The sequence below is a fragment of the Stigmatopora argus genome, chromosome 2, assembly GCF_051989625.1.
Source record: "Stigmatopora argus isolate UIUO_Sarg chromosome 2, RoL_Sarg_1.0, whole genome shotgun sequence".
NCBI classification, from domain to species: Eukaryota; Metazoa; Chordata; class Actinopteri; order Syngnathiformes; family Syngnathidae; genus Stigmatopora; species Stigmatopora argus.
The window spans coordinates 1,802,889-1,824,116 of record NC_135388.1 but is presented as its reverse complement, the minus strand read 5'-3'; the positions used below and the strand labels follow the sequence as shown (position 1 = coordinate 1,824,116).

Here is a 21,228-nt window from a genome sequence, read left to right as displayed (position 1 = left end):
CTAAAAAAGAAAGTCGCCACTCATGATTGACTTTCCCGGGCCACACAAAATGATGCGGCGGGCCAGATTTGGCCCCCCGGGCCGCCACTTTGACACCTGTGATAGCAGCCAACGTACATGTTCATGGTTCCCGCAAACCCAGAACTTGTGACTACCGGCCTGTTCAAGTAGAGACGTGTCAGGAATGCTTTGTCATAGGCAGTTAGACCCAAAAATATCATAAGCTATTTCTTTTGCCAATCAGTATGTTGAGTTTCATTCATTTTCAGCATGGCTTATCCTAGTCAGGGGTGCCGGAGCCCATTCCAGCTGACCTTGAACAAAAGACGGACTGCACACATAGAGACTCACAAACCACCCGGTGGTCATCGAACCCATGCTTCCTGCACTAAAGTGAGGCAAAAGAATCACTAGGTACATATGTTCAATGCCTTCACATTGAACTACTGTTTACAGTACAGACTCCAAGTTTTTTTTTTTTTTTTTTAACTGGCAAGCCTCTTAAGTCCGATATCTTCCACGGTGAGTGATTTTAGTGGACTTTAGTTTTTCTTGCTGAAAGTTATCTAATTAGAGATGTTCATTCATTTTCCAAACTGTTTATATCATCACAAAGGTCACGGGGGTGCTGAAGCCACAGAGGAACACCAAAGTACTCACCCGGGATCGACCCCTCGGGGGGGTCAGATTTTGTTACCAACAATAATTTTGTTTGTTGCATGTGGAAGAGATGTTAGCTGAGATGTTTTGTTTTCTTAAGTTCTTGCTAATTGGTGGGTTTATTCTTCATTTTGAGGGGGAACGTGAGATAAGTTTTCTTCTCCTTTTTGTCATTATCAAGATACGATGACTAATCTTTCCGTCGGACGTTTGTGATCCCTTTTGACCGCCATTTGGTGCCTTTATGTCGCATGGATCAACTGCGTCTAAGTCGGAGCTTAACTTAGGGGGATCCGGCCTAAGAGTCATAAATCTAGCCAGGGGGTGCTGCGTGCCACAAATAGTGCGACAAGAAATGTTTGGGGGAACACACACACACACACGTGTTGGACTTCTGACAAACATGACATTCAATTACTAAAATGAAATCAAGCACTTTTGAATGGAGTTTCTCGGCATGGGAGGAAACAGCTCCCTCTTGTGGTCGAATCACACATTGGGAGGTGAAAGGTGGTCAGAGAAAGACGATTCTTTTTATTCAGCACGTTTTTCAAAGGAGGGAGCAAAATGATTGAATGGGTTGAGGGTGACAGGGTCGACATTGGGGTTCAAATGTACAAGAACCGCCCCTCCCCCTTCAGCAATAAGTTATTTCACAAAGTGAAATGACTTAAATATCGTGTACTTGAGCAGTACAACCTGACCTTGGAAGCTAGGACTTATTTTTTTTATTTTTGTTGTTGTCTCCATGCGTCGTCGTGGAAAGTTCACCTTGAAAACAAACTTTTGGCCGACAATTTCTATCAAAACCAGGTTGACCTGTTGTGACCTTTATAAACAGAGAGGGACAGTGGAGTGGTGCATTCAGGTTCAGCAAAAAAAATGCGGAAAAAGGCATTTGTTTGATGAAAAAGGATGGGAGGAGCTAAAGTCAATTCATTTACTAAATCGGGTGTAAAAATTCGTTTTGACCACAAGATTGCGAAATTATACCACTTTTGAATTGAGGTCAAAGGTCAGAAACGTGATTTCGCAATAGCTAATTACGGCATTCATTTAAAAACTGGAAAATTGCTAATTTATACCATTTAAATCGAGGTCAAAGGTCAGAAACGTAATTTCGCAATTACAGCACTAATTTCAAACTTGAAAATTGCTAATTTATACGACATTTAAATAGAGGTCAAAGGTCAGAGACGTCATTTCAGCACTGATTTTAAACTTGATGGGAAAGCCTGACAATCAAAAATACCATTAGGCTTTGAATTTGGCTGCTTAAGCTTTTTGTCCGATTTTTTAACAACAATAATTTTGTCTGTTCATTAGCACTGAAAGAGTTAACTCCATTTTAGGTTCATCCTGAGCTCCAATTGGTCCAAATCAATGCCGAGAAATTTTGGGGTTTAACGAAGGCGTAACAGAACTCTGATAGGCTGCCATTGACGTCAAAAGACGTCCAATTTTTTTTCTTAAAATTGATCAATGGATTGGACGAACGGATCGGACGCCTGTTGCCGTCAAAAAGTCTATTGGTTGGACACCCGTGCTCCAGAAGTAGCATAAAAAAATGAAATAAAAAAAAACTGTTACATTGGGGGAAAAAAAACCATGAAAGGACACCAAAAACAAAGCGAGGACATTTTTTTCCCAAGCGCGGAATTGGGCGGAAAAAGACGTAACGTTTGAAGTCCGAGCTGCCAGCTCCCCGAGCGTGGCCTTTCCGTTCTGCTTCATCCACCCCGGTGCGGGAAAAAGAAGGGCTTTACCTGCAAACCCGACGACACCGGCGGACTCAGAACCATGAGGTAGATCACCGGTCAAACTGACCACGAGAGAGGAAAGGGGAACAAAAAAAGCTATAAAACGTCAAACGGATGTCAATTGATGGCAGCGAAAAAAGAAAGAAAAAAAATGGAAAAGGGAAAAAAAAGAAAAAAAAAAACACGGAAAAGGGAAGAACAAAAAAACAGAAAAAGGGAAAAAAAACATGGAAAAGGGAGGAAAAAAACACGGAAAAGGGAGGAAAAAAACACGGAAAAGGGAGGAAAAAAAACACGGAAAAGGGAGGAAAAAAACACGGAAAAGGGAAGAAAAAAACACGGAAAAGGGAAGAAAAAACACGGAAAAGGGAAGAAAAAACACGGAAAAGGGAGGAAAAAAACACGGATAAGGGAGGAAAAAAACACGGATAAGGGAAGAAAAAACACGGAAAAGGGAAGAAAAAAAACACGGAAAAGGGGGAAAAAAAACATGGAAAAGGGAAAAAAATAAGGATTACGCTTGGTGATTTTGTCACGATGATTGACCCCGCCCCCTTTTTTTGTTGAAGTATTGCCGTGGGATTTTCATTGTCTTTATTGCTACCAGAAGACTAGATAGCGCCGCACTCTGCGATCGGGTGGAAATGGGAAATGCGACACCTGATAAGTTCCATGAGAAACGCTGGAAGATGGCGGTCAGGAAGGCACCTTTTCCGATGATGCGGTCACTTCTTTCCAGCGCGTGATTGGTTGACAAAGCGGTCAAAGACCACCCATTTTCTTCTCAACTTTAAAAGTCAGTGCAAAGCGGGTTTGGCGGTGGGTGGGTGGGGGAGGGTGGCTATAAAAAAAATAATAATAATCATAAAAACCCAGAACGGTAAAGGTGAGGGGGGGGACATGGCGAACCTCATGCGTGTCGAATCACATCGTACGGTGGAGATGGGGGGCGGGGCTAAAGGGGGAGGGGGTCCTCTGAAATGGGAGAATCCTTCTTGAAAAAAGAGAAAATCTTGAAGAGCTTGTTGTTTGTTTCTTATCAAAATAAATCTTTTTTTTGTGATTAGCCGACTGCTTGAGTGCATTTTGGCGGTCCTCCTTTTCCAACACCAGCATGAGGGCTGTGCAAAAAAGTCTGTGTCTGGTCCAATCGGTGACGGCCGTGTCGTTTGACCACGCCCACCGAGCCGCTGGCCGGCCGAGGGATCGCCGAGCCTAAAAGTGCAAGAGTAAATCAATTAGGATTTATCTCGGGGAGTCCATCACGAGTAAAGTGAGTGACATTCGTCATATGTTAAAATAGAGCAAATGTAAATGCATTTAAATTTTTGATGGTTCTTTAGCTTAAGGCAGGGGGGGCAACTCGGGTTGGTTCGCGGGTTCATGTGGGCTGGACCATTTTAGATATAATATTTCGATGTTTTTTTTATAAATGTATTAAAAGAAGTGGATTAAAAGCCTTGAATATTCCGTTTTTTATAGAACAATGTATATTTTCACTTTTTTTATATATTTTTAGATTTTACAAAATGATTTTTGAACTAAAAACACTGAAAAATGGATTAAAAAATGACAATGATTGATTTAAAAGGGGGAAAATCAGGAAATTGAATATACATCGGACCATTTTAGATATAATATTTAGATTTTTTTTAATAAATGGATTAAAAGAACTGGATTAAAGTTCCTGAATATTCAGTTTTTTTATAAATCTAAAACAATGTTTATTTTAGCTTTTTTTATATATTTTTAGATTTTACAAAATGATTTTTGAACTAAAAACACAGAAAAAATGGATTAAAAAATTACAATGATTGACTTAAAAGGGAAAAAAATCAGGAAATTGAATATACATCTATACTCTTCATTTGAATTTGATCCTAAAACAGAAAGTCGGCACTCATCATTGACTTTCCCGGGCCACACAAAATGATGCGGCGGGCCAGATTTGGCCCCCCGGCCGCCACTTTGACACGTGGCTTAAGGAAAACAAAAATTGGATATTTTCCTTGATTTTTGTAGTCCTGAAGTCAGATGATCATCTTCGGAATTACCGTATTTTCTGGAAGATTAGCCTCCTCCGCGTATAAGACGCAAAAGGCCTTAAAATTGTTGAATTTGACAATTTCTCGCGTATAAGCCGCATCTTGATTCACAATTTTAATAAAATATAAATCAATTACCGGATTGCACATTCCGAAAGGGTGTTGCCTACACGTAGACAAATTTGAAAAGGAAGTCAGGTGACCACTACAACCAGGAAGTGTGTCCGGAGCGGTCTAGTTTTCACCAAGATGGCGGCGCCGTGAGCAAGCAATGGCAGACAAGTGAGTTTTTCACATTTTATGGAAGATACGGTGTATTTTTTTCTTGAATTTCATTCATAGACGTCAAAATTAATTTTGTTTAGCGTTTTATCTGTTTATCTTTTTTCTATTTTGACATAAATGACCGCATTGTCTTGCATTATGGCGTTTCGTGCATGTCAAGTCTAATTTATGCGCATATAAGCCGTACCCTTTATTCGGTCATTATTTTTCAAGTTACAAATACAGCTTATATGCGAGAAAATACGGTCATTGTTTTGGGCAACCGAAGAGTTTAGAATGACTGTTGTTGCTGTTTTCATTTTTGGTTCAAATTTAGTGTCGAGCAAATAGTGTACTGGCATTTAGTAGTGAAAAGTGGAATCACAAGTGGAATCAAACTAGCAAAAGCATCCCTCCCAGATTGAATAGAAGAATTGTTTTGACCAGTTCTAACTAGACATGGCAGGTAGAAGTATTTTTGGAAGCGTGTACCTGCAGTTACTTGCTGAGTTGACTGTAAGGGGACGAGTTGTTGGAAGAATCCACTTGTTGTGGCGTGCCATTTTCCTTCATTGGGGGAGGAGTCAGAGTACAAGACGTGCGTTAATGTAAGTTTACATTCAAAGTGTTCGTATGCAATTAAATGCTTTCATTTTTTGGCAAGGAAGGCCACAAAACTAGGAATTTGTGAGTTGTGTGATCAACTGCGTGTTGCTCAATTCCCGACTTCATTGGCAGCCAATGAAATGTCCCAAAATCGATAGGAAGTCACTTGGAAATGCCCCAAAAAAATCATCAGGAACCGACAAACGGTCAAGAAGCTTCTCGGAAAGTCTCTTAGAAACAAAAGACAATTGTTGCGCTATTAAAAAAATATCTTTTGAAAAATGTGTGTTTAACAAATACAAGATTGAGTTTACACACTTAAAGAAGGTGAAGAAATTAAGGACTATTAGGATCTGACAGCCGTTTCTGGCCACCATAAAAAAATTCAACTCTCTACGTGGCACGGTTTGGACAAACGTAGCGAGAGAATCTCAACATACACACCCATAAATCACACTTTATAAGGATTATAGATAAGAAATGATCCAGAAGTGACCTGTAAGCGCTCAAAAATGGGACAAATGTATGGGGAACCTACCGGTGCGGCGGGCAGAGGCGGATACTGCGGCATGTAAGCACCTTGGACCCCCGGGTTGGCGGTAATGTACTGTCCAATAAAATAAAAGTGGAGGTTAGAGAGGAAAGAACGTCCCGGAATGAGTGGCAAGAAGGAACAAAGTGCAAAAATTGTCACTTACCGCTCCAGTGTTTCCTAGGGACAGCTGGCCCATCTGCTGAGTTATCATAGTCGAAGGGTGCAGTGACATGGATGGATCCACAGAGGGCGACATCACGGGAGCCTGCAATTAAAAAATAAAATAAAAAAACAGCTTTCTGTTACGACAATTCCGTCTCGCATGGAAATCTAATCGAGCGTTTAGTTGTGAGGCAGCCCAAGTGCTAATGTGCTAATATGCTATTATGCCGTTTGTCTTTTTTTTTTTTTTGTAAAAGTAAAAACATGAAGTGGGTAGGGCCTCAAATAACTGAAAACATTTTTGCAGGGATTTTTTAATAAACATTATGAAAGATAACACAAACCGTTCATTCTGATTTTATTGTCCAAATAACGAGTTTTGAGTGAGAATCGGTATTTTGTCAAAATTGTGATTCCGGAGTCGGAATGTCGGACACATTTTTTTCGGATTTTTAACGTTCATCTCAGAATTCTGGATTTGCAGTAGGAATTTAGATTTTGAATGTTCTCAGAAGTCAGACATTTGCCCAACTATTTTTTTTTTAACTTTAAAGTCAGAATTCTGACTTTATTGTCATAATCTGGCCCAGCATCCTGAATGTCATCTGAAAATTCAGATTTAAGAACAAATTAGAATTCAGAGTGTTCTCAGAATTCCGACTTCCGAGCATAGTTTTTTTTTTATTTAAAAGTCAACATTCTGACTATTTCTGTGATGTTTTTCTGACATATTTCTCATTTTTTTCTCCAATGGGCCCAATATTTTTCCATAGACTTTCGAATCTCAAACTCAAACGTCTTTCTGTTGTTTTTGGAGAAGGGAGCATTTTCCGCATTTTCCGGGGAGGGGGAGGGGCAGATGATCAGAGACACTTGTTCCGTTGGAAAGCATCTGTTGGACGAGTCAAAGAGTCACAAGACGATTGGCCGCTGGAGGCATTTCCTGCTGGATCCAGAGCGAGGGAAAGCTGCCGGAGGGCTCGGCAATTTTTCCCTCCACTTCTTCCATTCTTCCATCACGTGCACACGCATGCACACTTGGAACCAGATACAAATTCATGTTGGGGCTTTAGCTTTAGTTGCACATTACTAGCAAGACATAAAGAGGACTGAAAACGACTACATTTCATTCCTAGACGTCAAAATTCATTTTATTTAGCGTTGTATCTCGATTTTGAAATAAATGACCGTATCGACTGCATTGTCTTGCGTCATGACGTCACGGCGCCATGGCGTTATGGCGTCACAGTGTTTCGTTTTTGTCTCCTTGCAGTTTCGTTAAGTCTAATTTGTGCGCATATAAGCCGTACCCTCGATTCAGTCATCATTTTTTGACAAATGCGGCTTATATGCGGGTAAATGCACGCTGGCTTACCGGGTGCTGCATGATGTATGGCTGATGTGCCACCCAGGAGTGACTCTGAACCTTTGAAATAACAGGACACCAGAAGACGTATTAGCATTTATGCTAGTGTTCTTCAGAATTTTTTTTTCCGAAATGCTAGCAGATATTTGGGAACGCTAGCTATACCTGGTACGCAGAGAGGGGAGACATGTAGGGGGACATAGCCGGCTGCACAGCCATTATCCGGTTGGTCACCGGATATGGAGACGGGTAGTACCTGGGTGAGCCACAACGGGTTCTTTAGTCGAAAAAAAAAGTCAGAATATATCATATTCGGGGAACGTATTTATTTACCCATTCTGCATAGCTGCTGTGGAGGGGTCATAGGTCAGAGTCATTGGACCCTGCAAAAAGAGGAAATTTATATCAGAAAATGTCCAAGTAATCCCTAATAAGTACTTTGAAAAATTCCCCCAAAATAGTTGACAAGAATTTTGAAACTGGAAAAAAAATGGGTAATTATGAATTAAGTGTCAAATTATTTTTTTACCTCGAAAACTTCAGTCATTTTAAACTGCTATTATATTTTATAACTGTCATTATGTCAACATGCGTTAGCTAGCGCACTGCTAGCATAAATTCTGGTTGTGACATCACAACCAGAATTGCTATAAAAAGTGAGTTTTCCACAATGCTTTGTTATTGAGTAGATTCATTCTGAAATTGTCAAAAATGGCCAGATTTGAGTGTCAATATCATTTTCCAGATGAAAAATGGCATTTAGTGCAGTCATTTTTAGACATGGTCACCATTATACAGCACATTTAATCTGTTCTCAATATATTTATTGTATAATTGTCACCTGACCATTCTGTCTAGATGGACTAGATAGCACGGTGTTAGCATAAATTCTGGTTGTGACGTCACAACCACAGTTGGTTTAAAAAAGTGAGTGTGCCCTGATGCGATGTTTTTTAGTAGAATCATTCTGACGATGGTAAAAAAAATGGCCAGATTTGAGTATCAATTTCATTTTCTAGATGAAAAACGGCATTTAGTGCAGTCAAACAATAGCGGGGGGAAAATCGCAAAGTAGTGAATTCACCATAAGTGAAGACACGATAATCGAGGGATTACTGTACTTTTTACTGTTTGATTGCCATGAGACTGTTGTGTCATTCTGTCAACATGCGCTAGCGAGCGCAGTGCTATCATAAATTCTGGTTGTGACATCACAACCACAGTTGCTTAAAAAAGTGGGTGTTCCCTGATGCACTATGGATTTTCACATTTTTATGAATTTTAAAAAATAAATATTGTTTTTCCTTCGGTGCTGAGTCTTCGTAGCAAAAGTGGCTCCTGCTTATGAGTTTTAGCGTGGATTTTCTCATTTTTATGAACTTTAAAAAAATTAAAATTTGAAAATAATTAAGTGGGGGGAAAAAAGCGCAAATTAGTGAATTCGCCATAAGTGAAGACGTGATAGTCGAGGGATTACTGTACTTTTTACTGTTTGATTGCCATGAGACTGTTGTGTCATTCTGTCAACATGCGCTGGCTAGCGCAGTGCTAGCATAAATTCTAACACCACAACTACAAAAAATAAGTTTCTGAGATGGTAAAAAAAATGCCAGATATCATTTTCTTCATGTAAAATAGCATTTAGTGCAGTCATTTTTTCAGATATGGTCACCATTTGATATCTCCTTTTTTCAAGTGGATACATACTAGTCTGAGATCGCCCGTCTGTCCGTTGGGAAGAAATCCACCGTGAGCGTGTTTCTTTCTTTGACTGTCTGCAAACTTGCACAACAAGGGCTGAGAGGGAGCTGAGGGACAAATGCGGGAAGATGCTTTGAGAAGAGCCCCTTTCATCACCGCCTCCGCAAAAAGCACCAACGAGAGTTCCTACCCAAGGCCCCGGAGGCGATCTTGATGAATTTCCCGTTGAAGTGCGAGATCACCGCGTTGCACTGCTCCGTGGTGTCCATCCTGGCGGGAGAAGAGAAGGCCATGCGGCGTGAGAGGACGGCGTCGGCCGGGACGTCGGGCGCCCGGCGACCCACCTGGCGAAGCCCACGCCTCGGCTGTTGCCGCCGTAGTCGCGGAGGATGCGCGTGGAAACCACTTGGCCAAAGGGATGGAGCATGTTCTCCAGCTCTTTCTCGTCCACGGACAGCGGCAGGTTGGAGATGTAAAGATTTGTGGGGTCTTGTTCTTGTTGCTGCTTACAGAGGAGAAAGGGGGTCGTCATTTTTACGGAGCGAGGCTCGCCAAAAACATGTCTGGTATGATGCTTATCATATTTTCACGAGTATATTTATTTTATTTTATCGTGATAACAATTTTAGTATTGGTCCATATATAAAGCGCACTGGATTATAAGGCGCCCTGTCTATTTTAGAGGAAATTTAAGACTTAAGTGCGCCTTATAGTTGTGAAAATATGGTAAATCATGACAATACAGTCGTACATCTACTTACAAAATTAATTGGTTACAAGACTTTTTTCGTAACTTGAAAATTTTGTAAGTAGGTGTACTTTATATGTAAATTCTCTAATTCCTTCCACGGTCCTCACACAACTACCAACTAAACACTTTAAAATTGTCCCAATTTTGTATAAAAGATGTGAGGAAGCACAAAAAATGAGAGAAAATTATAAGGAAATGATTTATTAATGTATTAAAATAAATAAAGCATAGGAAAATGTGCCCTGCACCACTGAAATATCTCCCTTTGTGGCCGTTATAGATGTAATGCCCGTATTTGTCCGCCAGATGGCGGGAAGAGCCCATTGTACTAGGGCCGAAAGTTGTCCACTTTGTGGTACATTTTAGACTTTTACGTGTGCCGTGTGTGTGTGTGTAAAAATATGTGCCACATTGCATTTGTAGTTTTTAAATCGGTTAATATAGGGAATTCACAATAAAATAATGGATAAGGAAATGCATTCATTTTGTAGTATATTTTAGACTTTTATGTGTGCCCTATGTGTGTGTGTGAAAATATGTGCCACGTTGCATTTGTGGTTTTTAAATCGCTTAATATAGGGAACTCATAATAAAATAATGGATAAGGAAATGCATTCATTTTGTAGTACATTTTAGACTTTTACGTGTGCCTGTGTGTGTGTGAAAATATGTGCCACGTTGAATTTGTAGTTTTTAATCGCTTAATAATGGAATTCAAAATAAAATAATGGATAAGGAAATGCATTTATTTGGGGGATTTCGTCACTTGGATCTTTTTTTGTATCTCGAGTCACTCATTTGCATATAAAACATTTGTAACCTGAAACGTTCGTATCTAGAGGCATTCGTAAGTAGAGGTATGACTGTATTAGCAGTCGACGATGATGTTTTGGTCTGCTACCAGTGACCGAGACCGATGAGAGCCCAAATGGGTAAAACCAGATCGGTTTTACAAAAAAAGCACTTATAAAAACTCCCTTAAAAAATTGTTATCCGGCGTACACAATTTGAAATGATCCAAAAATGTATAAAATACGGGAAAACGGCAGGTATGCACCTCTAAAATTCCTAACGGACCGGCCATCCATCCGGCATCCGTTTTTTTTGCCGTTAGCTTTGGTCCAACCAAATCTTTAGAGAGCAACCTTTGGCTAATTAACTCTTATCTGCGGATTCAAGCGTATCGAGGCGGTCTGCCTTCCGCAAGTGGCGCAAAGAAACGCTAAGAAAAGTACTTAGGAGAAAGACAAAGCGGGCCCAGGATGACTCAGCCCGTTAATTATGCCGCTTTGCCGCTAACGTGCAGATGTGACAACACTTTGATGCACCAGAGTCACAAGAAAAAAATAATAGTAGCGTTAATTAAGCCTTCTTTTTAATTTCCCAAACAGCGCTTTGGAGACTTCACAGTAAGTCTTGCGTTCACAGATTATTTTATCAAGGTTTTAATGCATTTAACTTGCGGCCCGGGGCCCAATTGTGGCCCGCGGGTAATATTTTGCGGCCTCAATTTGACATGGCACTGTAGTATCAGTACGTAATTATGCAATGTGTAATAATATTTTAAAAATAATTTTACATAAAATGCATGAAGAAGTTTATGTTAAATTAATTTAAAAAATGTCAATAAAAAGCTGTGAGTAGTGAAAAATTTTCAATAGCATAATTGAACAAAACAAAATGAAATCAAATTAATTTTACAGTAAATTTAAGACAAATTGTAATTATTAAAAAAAAGCCATGGATTAGACTGTGGTGCGTGTATTTTTCTGTGAGAATTTTATTTAGATTTTTTTGTTTGTTTGTTTTAAAAATCTATTGTGACCTCATATTAGCTCAACTCTCATTAGCTCAACTGCCATTGACATTCCATCTATTTTCCAGTTGAAATGGATTAGACGTCATTAGGTCTTGTCGGAGTTTACATATAAATAATTTAAAATACAAATACCGTATTTTCTGGCATATTAGCCACCTCCGCGTATAAGCCGCACCCTGAAAATTGCCTTAAAATGGTTGAATTTGACAATTTCTCTCGTATAAGCCGCTCCCCGATTCATATGCGAGAAAATACGGTATTCCTAATACTCTCAATATTTCGATAGGACCCGCTGGCCCTCGGCTATGGCATAACGACAACGTAACTGGCAGGTTACTCGGCGAGGGGGAGACGTGACATCTGCTCATACAGTGAAAGTAAACGAGGTCACGGGGAGAACAGCTTGTCGGCCGAGGTCACGTGACCAGTCAGTCTCATGTCATTTCTACGCGCACAGACGCAAGCACACGCACATTCGGAGAAGGAAGTCGGCGTGCAAACGCAAGAGTGACTGCTCACCTTGGCCATCTGGGCTTGAATGCCGCTGGTTTTCAGAGCGTGGACGGCCTTCAAAGCGGCCGCCGGGCTGTCGAAGTCCACAAAACCGTAACCTGTGGTTGGCAGAGCGGTTTGGGTTTACGTCAGCGGCCAATGGGAGGCGAGCGCTGGCAGAAATGCAAGCATCCATGTGTGTGTGTGTGTGTGACAGTCGATGGGATGCTAACGCTAGCCGCGGTTTAAAGAATGAACCAGTTTGGGCCAGAGGATGTCACGCTTTGTTGACAATTTGCACTACAATATGCACAGTCATCATGAATCAAAAATTTGGCAGGAATTAGCACGATGCTAAGTTTTTCTTCAGAGGATTAAGAAGATACGCATGTGGGTATTCTATTGCTAGTCATGGCCTGCCATTGACAAGGATTGACGACCAATCCATTTTGACTGAGAGGGTTGAATAAATGAAGAAAACATGAATTTAATCCTTTGCCATTTTTTTCTGCTATTAATTATTGAAACATATATATTTTTTAAAGTTCATAAGCTCATTTTGTCGTCATCCAAATGCGCCCTGTGAGGATTGGATAACTTTATTGATCCCGTATTGGGGAAATTTCATTGTCACAGTAGCAAGAGGGTGAGAATACAGACACAGAAAAAGACATATTAGACATAAATAAATAGGTAATAAGTAAATTAATAATTAATTATTGTTTACTAACCTTTACATTTGTTGGTTGTCTTGTCCAGAATGGCCTTCGCTGACTGAATCTTGCCATACCTGTGAACAAAATGATTATTTTTGACTTTTTGAACCCTGATTAGCAATTGCAACGCATCGAAAACCCACGTATCTCTTGGCAGAAATACTTTACACCCCCAAAAAAGCAAACACAACCTTTTTATTTCCAACACAGTGAACCAATTCGACCCTAATTAGCAGGAATTAAAGCGGATGCAATGATTGCGCCGCGTTTGGATGGCAAAGCTGAAGCTAAAATGTGGAACAAATTGCTTGTTCAGACGCGCGAGGAGCCAATGAATGGCGAGCTGACATCACCATTCAGACCTTGTTGCTACAAAAAAAGGAAAAAATAGGCGCTTTCATTTCTGCTTTGTGCCGGCAAACAACGTCGGGAACAAAACGAGTCACAAGGATGCAAACAGCTGCTGCCGCTTTCACGGGTGAACGCTTGACGCTAGCGAGGATCGCGTGGAGGAGGCAAATTTCACCTAATTACGCTATTTGACGAACCGACTCGACGGACGACGAGCCACGGGATCGAGCGCGGGGGAAGTCCAACTCAAATCGGGTCAAAATGTCATAAACGCAGGATCTTTACGCCACTTTTTGCTACTTTCTATGTACCGTATTTTCACGACTATAGGGCGCACATAAAAGTCTTAAATTTTCTCCAAAATAGACAGGGTGCCTTATAATCCAGTGCGCCTTATATATGGACCAATATTAAAATTGTTAACACGATAAAATAAAATAAATCAGTCGATAGGGTACACCGACTCTACTATTTTCCCGTAGACAAAGTACTGCACAGTGACTGCTGAGATATATACCGTATTTTCACGACTATAAGGCTCACACAAAAGTCTTCAATTTTCTCCAAAATAGACAGGGCGCCTTATAATCCAGTGCGCCTTATATATGGACCAATACTAAAATTGTTATCACGATCAAATCAATCAGTGGATAGGGTACACCATCCTCTACAGCGCTCACAACTACGGCAAGCAGCCCCCGACCGACTACTATTTTCCCCGTAGAAAAAGTACTGGGCAGTGACTGCTGGGATATGTAGTTCTTTTGTCAATACACCCAATGGATTGTGGCCTGTATACATCGACATCAACACAGCTTTATGAAGCATGGAAAGCAGCGTTGGAAAAGTTACGCTAGCTACTAGCTAGCTACTATTTGCGAATGGATTGTGGCCGCCTGGACGAACGTATAAAACTCAGCATTTTCGATGACTCATTTGGATAATTGTTCATTTCGGACACAGAAAATGAGGCCTTTGATGGATTTGGGTGATGATGACGTGAGTACATAGTAAAATGACTAAATAAAGTACAACCCAACTCAGTTTTGCTTCCGTTGCCTTTTTAAAAATGTGTTTTTAGCGTGTGGGTGTATGTTTAAGCTGGTGAATGTTTTGCCATGCCTGGCTGCGTCTATAAAAACGGTGCGTCCTTTGTGTGTGTAAAATACGGAAATAGCACTCGTTATTGACACTGCGGCTAAAAATACGATGCGCCGTTTAGTCGTGAAAATATGGTAGATGTTGCTCCAATTAGCATTGCAGATAACAATTTTTAAGGAGACAATCCATTGGTAATCTGGATAAGATAGTTCAAAAATCATTTAGTAAAATCTAAAAATATATTTAAAAAAAAAAGCTCAAATAAACATTGTTTTAGATCTATAAAAACTGAATATTCAGGGCTTTTAATCCATTTATTTAAAAAAATCTCAATATTATATCTAAAATAGTCTGGGCCACGTGAAATCAAGTTGACGTTAAAGCGGCCCGCGAACCAACGCTGCTGCTTTAGAGTGAAAACCGGCCTAGCATGCATGTTTATGGGATGTGGGACTTGACCACAAAGTAGCACTCAAACTGCCAACGTTGCGTTGTTTTTGGTCACGAAAAGCCTCGGCTTTGCTAGCTAACGTGTTTTTTCTGGTACTTACTGGTGGCAGAGTTTGACCAAGTCGAAGTCGGTGGTGGCGGGAGGCAGGCCTCGGATGTAAAGGTTGGTCTTGCTGAGCTGCTCCAGACCCGTGCTGCTGCTGTTGCTGCTGCTGCTGGGACTGGACGGAGTCATGGGGTACGACTGCGCACAAAACAGACATAGCGCATCGCCATTTAAAGTCACGCTAACCTTTTTCCACACAGAGAGCTATAAACAATTCCTATTTGCAAATGTATTCCTTGAGACTCAGAATTTAGTACCTCTACTTACGAAATTAATTGGTTCCAAGACTTTATTCGTAACTTGAAAATTTCGTAAGTGGAGGTGTACTTTATATGTAAATTCTCTATTTCGTTCCACGGTTCTCCACACAGCTACCAACTAAACCTTTTAAAATTGGTCATTGTCGTAACTTGAAAATTTCGTAAGTAGAGGTGTACTTTATATGTAAATTCTCTCATTTGTTCCATGGTCCTCACGGAATTACCAACTAAACCCTTTAAAATTGGTCAAAGTGTCCCAATTTTGCATGAAAGATGTGAGGAAACACACAAACATTAGAGAAAATTATAAGGACATGATTTATTAATGTCTTTAAATAAATAAAGCATATGAAAATATGCCCTGCACCACTGAAAAATCTCCCTAAGCGGCCGTTATTGATGTAATACCCGTGTTTGTCCACCAGATGGCGGGAAGAGCCCGTTCTACCAGGGCCGAAAGCTGTCCACTTTGTAGTACATTTTAGACTTTTACGTGTGCCCTGTGTGTGTGTGACAATATGTGCCACGTTGCATTTGTAGTTTTACCATTCATTCATTTTCTGAACGACTTATCCTCACAGGGTCGCGGGTGGTGCTGGAGCCAATCCCAGCTCCCTTCCGGCACGAGGCGGGAGACACCCTGAATTGATGGCCAGCCAATCGCGGGGCACAAGGAGACAAACAACCACTCACGCTTACACTCATACCTAGGGACAATTTAGCAAACAATTAGCTTAGGATGCATGTTTTGGGGATTTGGGAGGAAAGCGGAGTACCCGGAGAAAAGCCACGCAAGCCCAGGGAGAACATCCAAACTCCACACTTAGGGATCGAACCCTCGACCCCAGAACTGTGTGGCCGACACGCTAACCACTCGGCCGCTAGAGTACAAAAGCATATTTGTGCAAAAATATAATAAAAGCTTATCATTGTTTAAAGGGTTTTCAGCAGTATAGGATTTTGAATTATGTTTTTCTAATGATTGTGGGAGGAGCAACATGATTTTCACTAAAAAGTCCATTTGGAGGAGAAAAAAAACAAAAAAGAAGGATCAAATTGTGCACGCATTCCACAGCAATGCCTCATGTTTTTCATCATCATAACTGCATTTCAATAACTTTTTGGCATTTTTTTAAAGAGCTGGGGAAAATGTGGCGGTCTTAAATGCTAACGAAATTTGACAATCAACAAATAAAATTGCCACCTTTAAAACATTCCCAATCAAATGCGTAGCGAGCATTTAGCGTCAAACTATGACGCACGCATGAATCCATAAAAAAACGTATTTTCTTGCATGTAAGCCACAACCTTAAAATTGCCTTACCTCCGGTTATGGATACCACTAACATTCTATTTTTTAACAAATGTTGCTGTGGCTGTTAGCGGTCATTTTTCTCCCCCACGGACGGTAATAAACGTCCAATTCAGGTAAATGAGGTCAGATGAAGCAAATTTATTATTTTCTCGCATATTAGCCCCATCCGCGTATAAGCCACACCCTTAAAATTGCCTAAAAATTGTTGAATTTGACAATTTCTCTCATATAAGACGCCCCTGATTCACAATTTTCACCTCCATAGATTAGAACTTTATTTCATCCCGTATTCGGGAAATTTATGTCGTTTTGTGCATGTCAAGTCTAATTTGTTCGCATATAACCCGTACCCTGGATTCAGCCATCTTTTTTTGCGACAAATACGGCATAAATGCGAGAAATTATGGTATTCCTTTTGTCCAATTTTGTCTCTTTTTTGTTCCACCAGCAGACTTTTTTACTCAAGGTAAAGCGACCCTGAAAACTGAGAATTAGCCTGTATTTTGTCAGTGTTTAAAAGCAGTTTAGCTCTCCTTCAATATAATTGGTATGACTGTAAAATTTCATTTTTGTTACAATCATGTGATATTTGCTCTTTTATAACCAGCACACTGCATGACTAGTTCAATTTTGAATAGCATTGAGCTCCTGCAAGCATTTTTTTTCCCGAGCCGCTAAAATATCTCCCTGCGTGGCGGTTATAGATGTAATGCCCGTGTTTGTCTGCAAGGTGGCGGCAAAAGCCCATTCTACCAGGGCCGAAAGTCGTCCACTTTGTAGTACATTTTAGACTTTTACGTGTGCCCTATGTGTGTGTGTGTGTGAAAATATGTGGCACGTTGCATTTGTAGTTTTTAATTGCTTAATAAGGGGAATTCAAAATGGAATAATGGATAAAAAAATGCATTTACTTTTTGGAGGATTTCATAACTTGGATCTTTTTCGTATCCCGAGTCACTCATTTGCATATAAAAAAAATCGTAACCTGAAACTTTCGTACCTGGAGGCATTCGTAAGTAGAGGTATGACTATTTCAAACTTTTCAAAGTCTGATTCCCCAAATAATTTATTCCATTCTTCTGGGCAGACTCGTTTCCCCGGACCACATTTGATTTAATTTTTACAACCCTATATTACCTTATAAACTTGCCAAAGGCTATTTGGAGCGGGCTGGCTTTTATAAAAGAAGGTAGATTGGCATCATCTGGCGGACAAAGTCGGGTATTACATCTCACATTATACATAGCTGTTCCCCTGGGATTCGTGTATAACTTTCCTTCAGATTTTTTGGCACAAAATTTTGCACGTTATACTCGAATAAATACGGTAACTCACCGGCTCCCATTGAAGCCGCCATTTTGACGACAGAGGCGAATAATACGAAAAAATAGGCAAAACCTACGTCCCACCACACAAACATCTGTTTTCCACCACCCTTGTCAAAAACTGAATGCTTTTAATTATGTACGTACATTATAAATGAGCTCCCCGACGGGCCACTTCCTGCCCACGAGCTGCAGGTTTGACACCCCTGCTATAAATGGTAGCCCTTTACAAAAAAACCAAATTTAATGGCTTCATGCCTAAGCGTTCTTGTAGCTAACCAATGACTTTTTTGTCTGCTTGTGTGAAAACGGGCGCAGCATTTCCTTCCCCTTACTCATCCTTTAGAATAGCCCCGAGCTAGCCAGCCAACCCGAATCCCGGGTCGAGAGACAAAAGCGCGGCAGCGTCGTGCCATCTGTCCGTAACCAAGGGACCATCCACTTCAAGACCCGCAGACCATGTTCTTCCCAGGTCACGTGACGGCCGAATCTTCACGGAGGTTACATCTACTTAAAAAAACATAGACACACAACCCTGGGCCGTGGCAAAAAACATCTGTTCAGCCTTCAAGTAAAGGCCCTATTTTATGTTCATATGCAATTACTGTACCACAGCTCTGATTTTTAGCAGCATCAAAGAGAGAGGGGGGTGGGTGAGACGAAGAAAAAAAAAAATCCCACACTGACTCACCTTGACTGAAGCAAATGGCACTCGTTTCACAGATTGCTACGGATGGAACCTAAAAGGTGGGATAGCATCATTCCCTAACCGGGTTTGCGCTCATATTTCAAATCGGGGGAGGCCATAAAAAAAACTCCTGCACTCTGCATCAATCTTTCATCTCAACTGGAAGCCAGGAGGCCTTCGGGTTCCCTCATTTTGGATCACCTGAGAGGTCAGAATGAAGGGTGCGCGCTGACATGCACCCCCCCTCAAGTACCCCCTTCAGTGACACGAGCCCCCCCTCGAGCACCCCTTCAGTGACACGAGCCCCCCCTCCGCTGAATTCAAGCAGAATGCATGAAGCCGTAAAAAAAAAGAGGACTACAATAACCATGATGCACGTCGGCCGTCCAAACAAGGTTATACGGACGCACACAACAATTAAAAGCCTTCGGCAGATGTTTCCATCCGCGTCCTAACAAGTCGCCTCTTATTGTTAATCGCTTGATGTTGGCGGCTGTTTAGCTTGGACTCGTCCAAAGGCGGCGTACAGGGGAAGGGCTTCCCAATGTCATTTCAACATAGAGGATTATTTGAAAAGTGACAGCAAAAGTAGAAAGATAAACACCACGGCCTACCTGCTTGCGGGTGGCAGATTTCAGCGGGTTGCCCGTGTTAGCGAAGATCATTCTGGAGGTTGGAAATATTGGCTTTGTGGACCAGGTCTCCCCCCCTCTTAAAAGAAAAAATTCGCAGATCCAAATGGAAAAAAAGGTCGGAAGCGGCGCGTGAGGCTGGAAAATAAGCCGCCTGGTTAAAACATGGGCATGCTGAGCGGCTCGGTGAACTTCGACAAAGCGCGTGTGCCCTCTCTTACGCTTAGGTAGTGACACATTTATCCAGTTTGCCCAGTTTGTTGTACGCCAGTTTATCGAGCGAGCCTCCGGTTCGGTTCATTGATCTACGACGTCCTGGTGCAGACCGCTCGCCAGTCCCACCTACTACGGGACAAACCATCTCTCGTATCCGGGGGGTGTTTGACGTAAACTCGACGGCGCGCCCTCGCCGTAAAACAGCCTAATTTGACGTTTGTTCGCGTGGCGTGACACGGAGTGACGAGTAAACTCGTCCGAATGAATTCGCTAACCGAGAAGGGGGAATTTGAGAGGTTTATTTGTTGGCGCGTAAAATACTCGTCGCCTATCGTGTTGGTGTCGTCCGTACATACCAAGCATTCTTCACCCCCTCCTCCCTCAACCACACACACACACACGCACGCACACACATTCACACGCACACACATACACACGCACACACACTTCCTCTTCCTACCCTTCCCCCCATCCCACACACTACATGTCAGAGAATCAGGATGTAATGAAATATAAGCAGGCACTGGCCTGGACTGGAGGTCACACAATCCCATACAAAAATAAATAAAGAAAGGAAACTACGCACTGCATTAATGAACAGAAATATATATATATATATATATATATATATATATATATATATATATATATATATATATATATATATATATATATATATATATATATATATATATATATATATATATATTAGTAGTGGGCGGTAATATTCTCTATTATTACAATTATGGACCAGTAGTATATGGAAGCATTGTTGTGGTGGTTTATCTGATGTCATTTCTTGCCATTGACAGCGATAAACGCCCAATTGGGGGGTTCGGGATAATGAGGAAATGTTCATTCCCAGTTTAAACGGATTGGACGTCTCCTAGTGAAGGACAGCAGACAAATTGACAAATTCTGCTTGATTGGGCGTGATGTCCAATCCTTTCGAACTGCCATTCGCTGCCAATCCTGACTGTTCATTCCTCCAGGTTCAAAATGATTGGACGTCTACAAGTGAAAAAAGTCATTTTGGGTGAAAAAAAATCCATGCGGTTGGATGTCTATGCCAATGCGGCCGATATGGTCATTTATTTCAAAATAGAGAAAAGATAAACAGAAAAAAAAACACTAAATGACATTTATTTTGACGTCTATGAACGAAATTCAAGAAAAAAATAAACGCTATCTTGCATAAAAGGTGAAAAAGCTCACTTGTGCTTGCTCAGGGTGCCACCATCTTACCTAGGGATGACAAAAAAGACCACTTCCTGGTTGTACTGCTCACATGACTTACTTTTTGAATTTGTCTATGACTAGGCAACACCCTTTCTGACTGTGCAATCCAGTAAAATCGATTTCTACTGTATCTTTGAAATAACACATGATGTCGATGATTTTTCTTAAGATTTTCCCTTCGAAGTAACACATTTGTACTCCCTATTAAAACCATGAATATGGAGGTGAACATTGTCAATCAAGGGGCATCTTAAATGAGAGAAATGGTCAAATTCAACGATTTTAAGGCAATTTTTAAGGGTGCGACTTATATGCGAGTAAATACAGCAGTTTAGATTTGCAGTAAGGGCCACATTTTTTAATGTAGTCATCAACGTTCGTGTCTGTTTGATTGTGCAGTTTCAGGACAACCTGAAAAACACATTTTACAGCCCGACAGTATTACAGTAATCCCTCGATTATCGCGGTTAATGTAGACCAGACATGGCCGTGATAAATGAAAATCCGCAAAGTAGGGTCACCCCTATGTAATTTTTTTTTTTTTTTTACTTCAGTGCAGAGTCCTATTGGCAAGCGGAGAAAAGGGGAATGGCTTCCGCTTGCGAGTTTCAGCGTGGATTTTCACATTTTTATGAGAAAAAAATATTAACAAAAATATTTATTAACAA

The 21,228-nt window shown here is 40.9% G+C and overlaps 1 protein-coding gene across 4 annotated transcripts; it reads right to left on the bottom strand.

The window, feature by feature from the left end:
- Positions 1-1,174: 1,174 nt before the first annotated feature.
- On the bottom strand, positions 1,175-19,460 carry LOC144067456 (RNA-binding motif, single-stranded-interacting protein 1-like). Of its 4 annotated transcripts, none has more exons than XM_077591252.1 (15): positions 19,327-19,459; positions 19,088-19,243; positions 14,881-15,023; positions 12,893-12,951; positions 12,189-12,280; positions 9,444-9,604; positions 9,290-9,369; positions 9,106-9,206; positions 7,732-7,781; positions 7,564-7,654; positions 7,408-7,458; positions 6,034-6,135; positions 5,874-5,942; positions 5,222-5,296; positions 1,175-3,635 (listed from the first exon to the last, which is right to left on the bottom strand). In XM_077591252.1, the coding sequence occupies exons 1-14, from the start codon at positions 19,342-19,344 to the stop codon at positions 5,228-5,230; spliced, it is 1,242 nt and encodes a 413-aa protein (XP_077447378.1). In that variant the 5' UTR covers positions 19,345-19,459; the 3' UTR covers positions 1,175-3,635; positions 5,222-5,227. The 4 variants fall into 4 exon arrangements, with proteins under 4 accessions (XP_077447378.1, XP_077447387.1, XP_077447396.1 ...); XM_077591261.1 differs by having other exon boundaries at positions 9,444-9,601; positions 19,327-19,457; XM_077591270.1 differs by having other exon boundaries at positions 19,088-19,460.
- Positions 19,461-21,228: the final 1,768 nt, after the last annotated feature.

Bases quoted from the DNA above. Each gene is read 5' to 3' on its own strand.
- LOC144067456 (XM_077591252.1), bottom strand. The intron at 7,782-9,105 runs GTATGTATCCAC...CTCTTTTTGCAG, and splicing joins AGACGGGCGATCTCAGACTA to GGTCCAATGACTCTGACCTA. The intron at 7,459-7,563 runs GTATAGCTAGCG...GTTATTTCAAAG, and splicing joins CTCCCCTCTCTGCGTACCAG to GTTCAGAGTCACTCCTGGGT.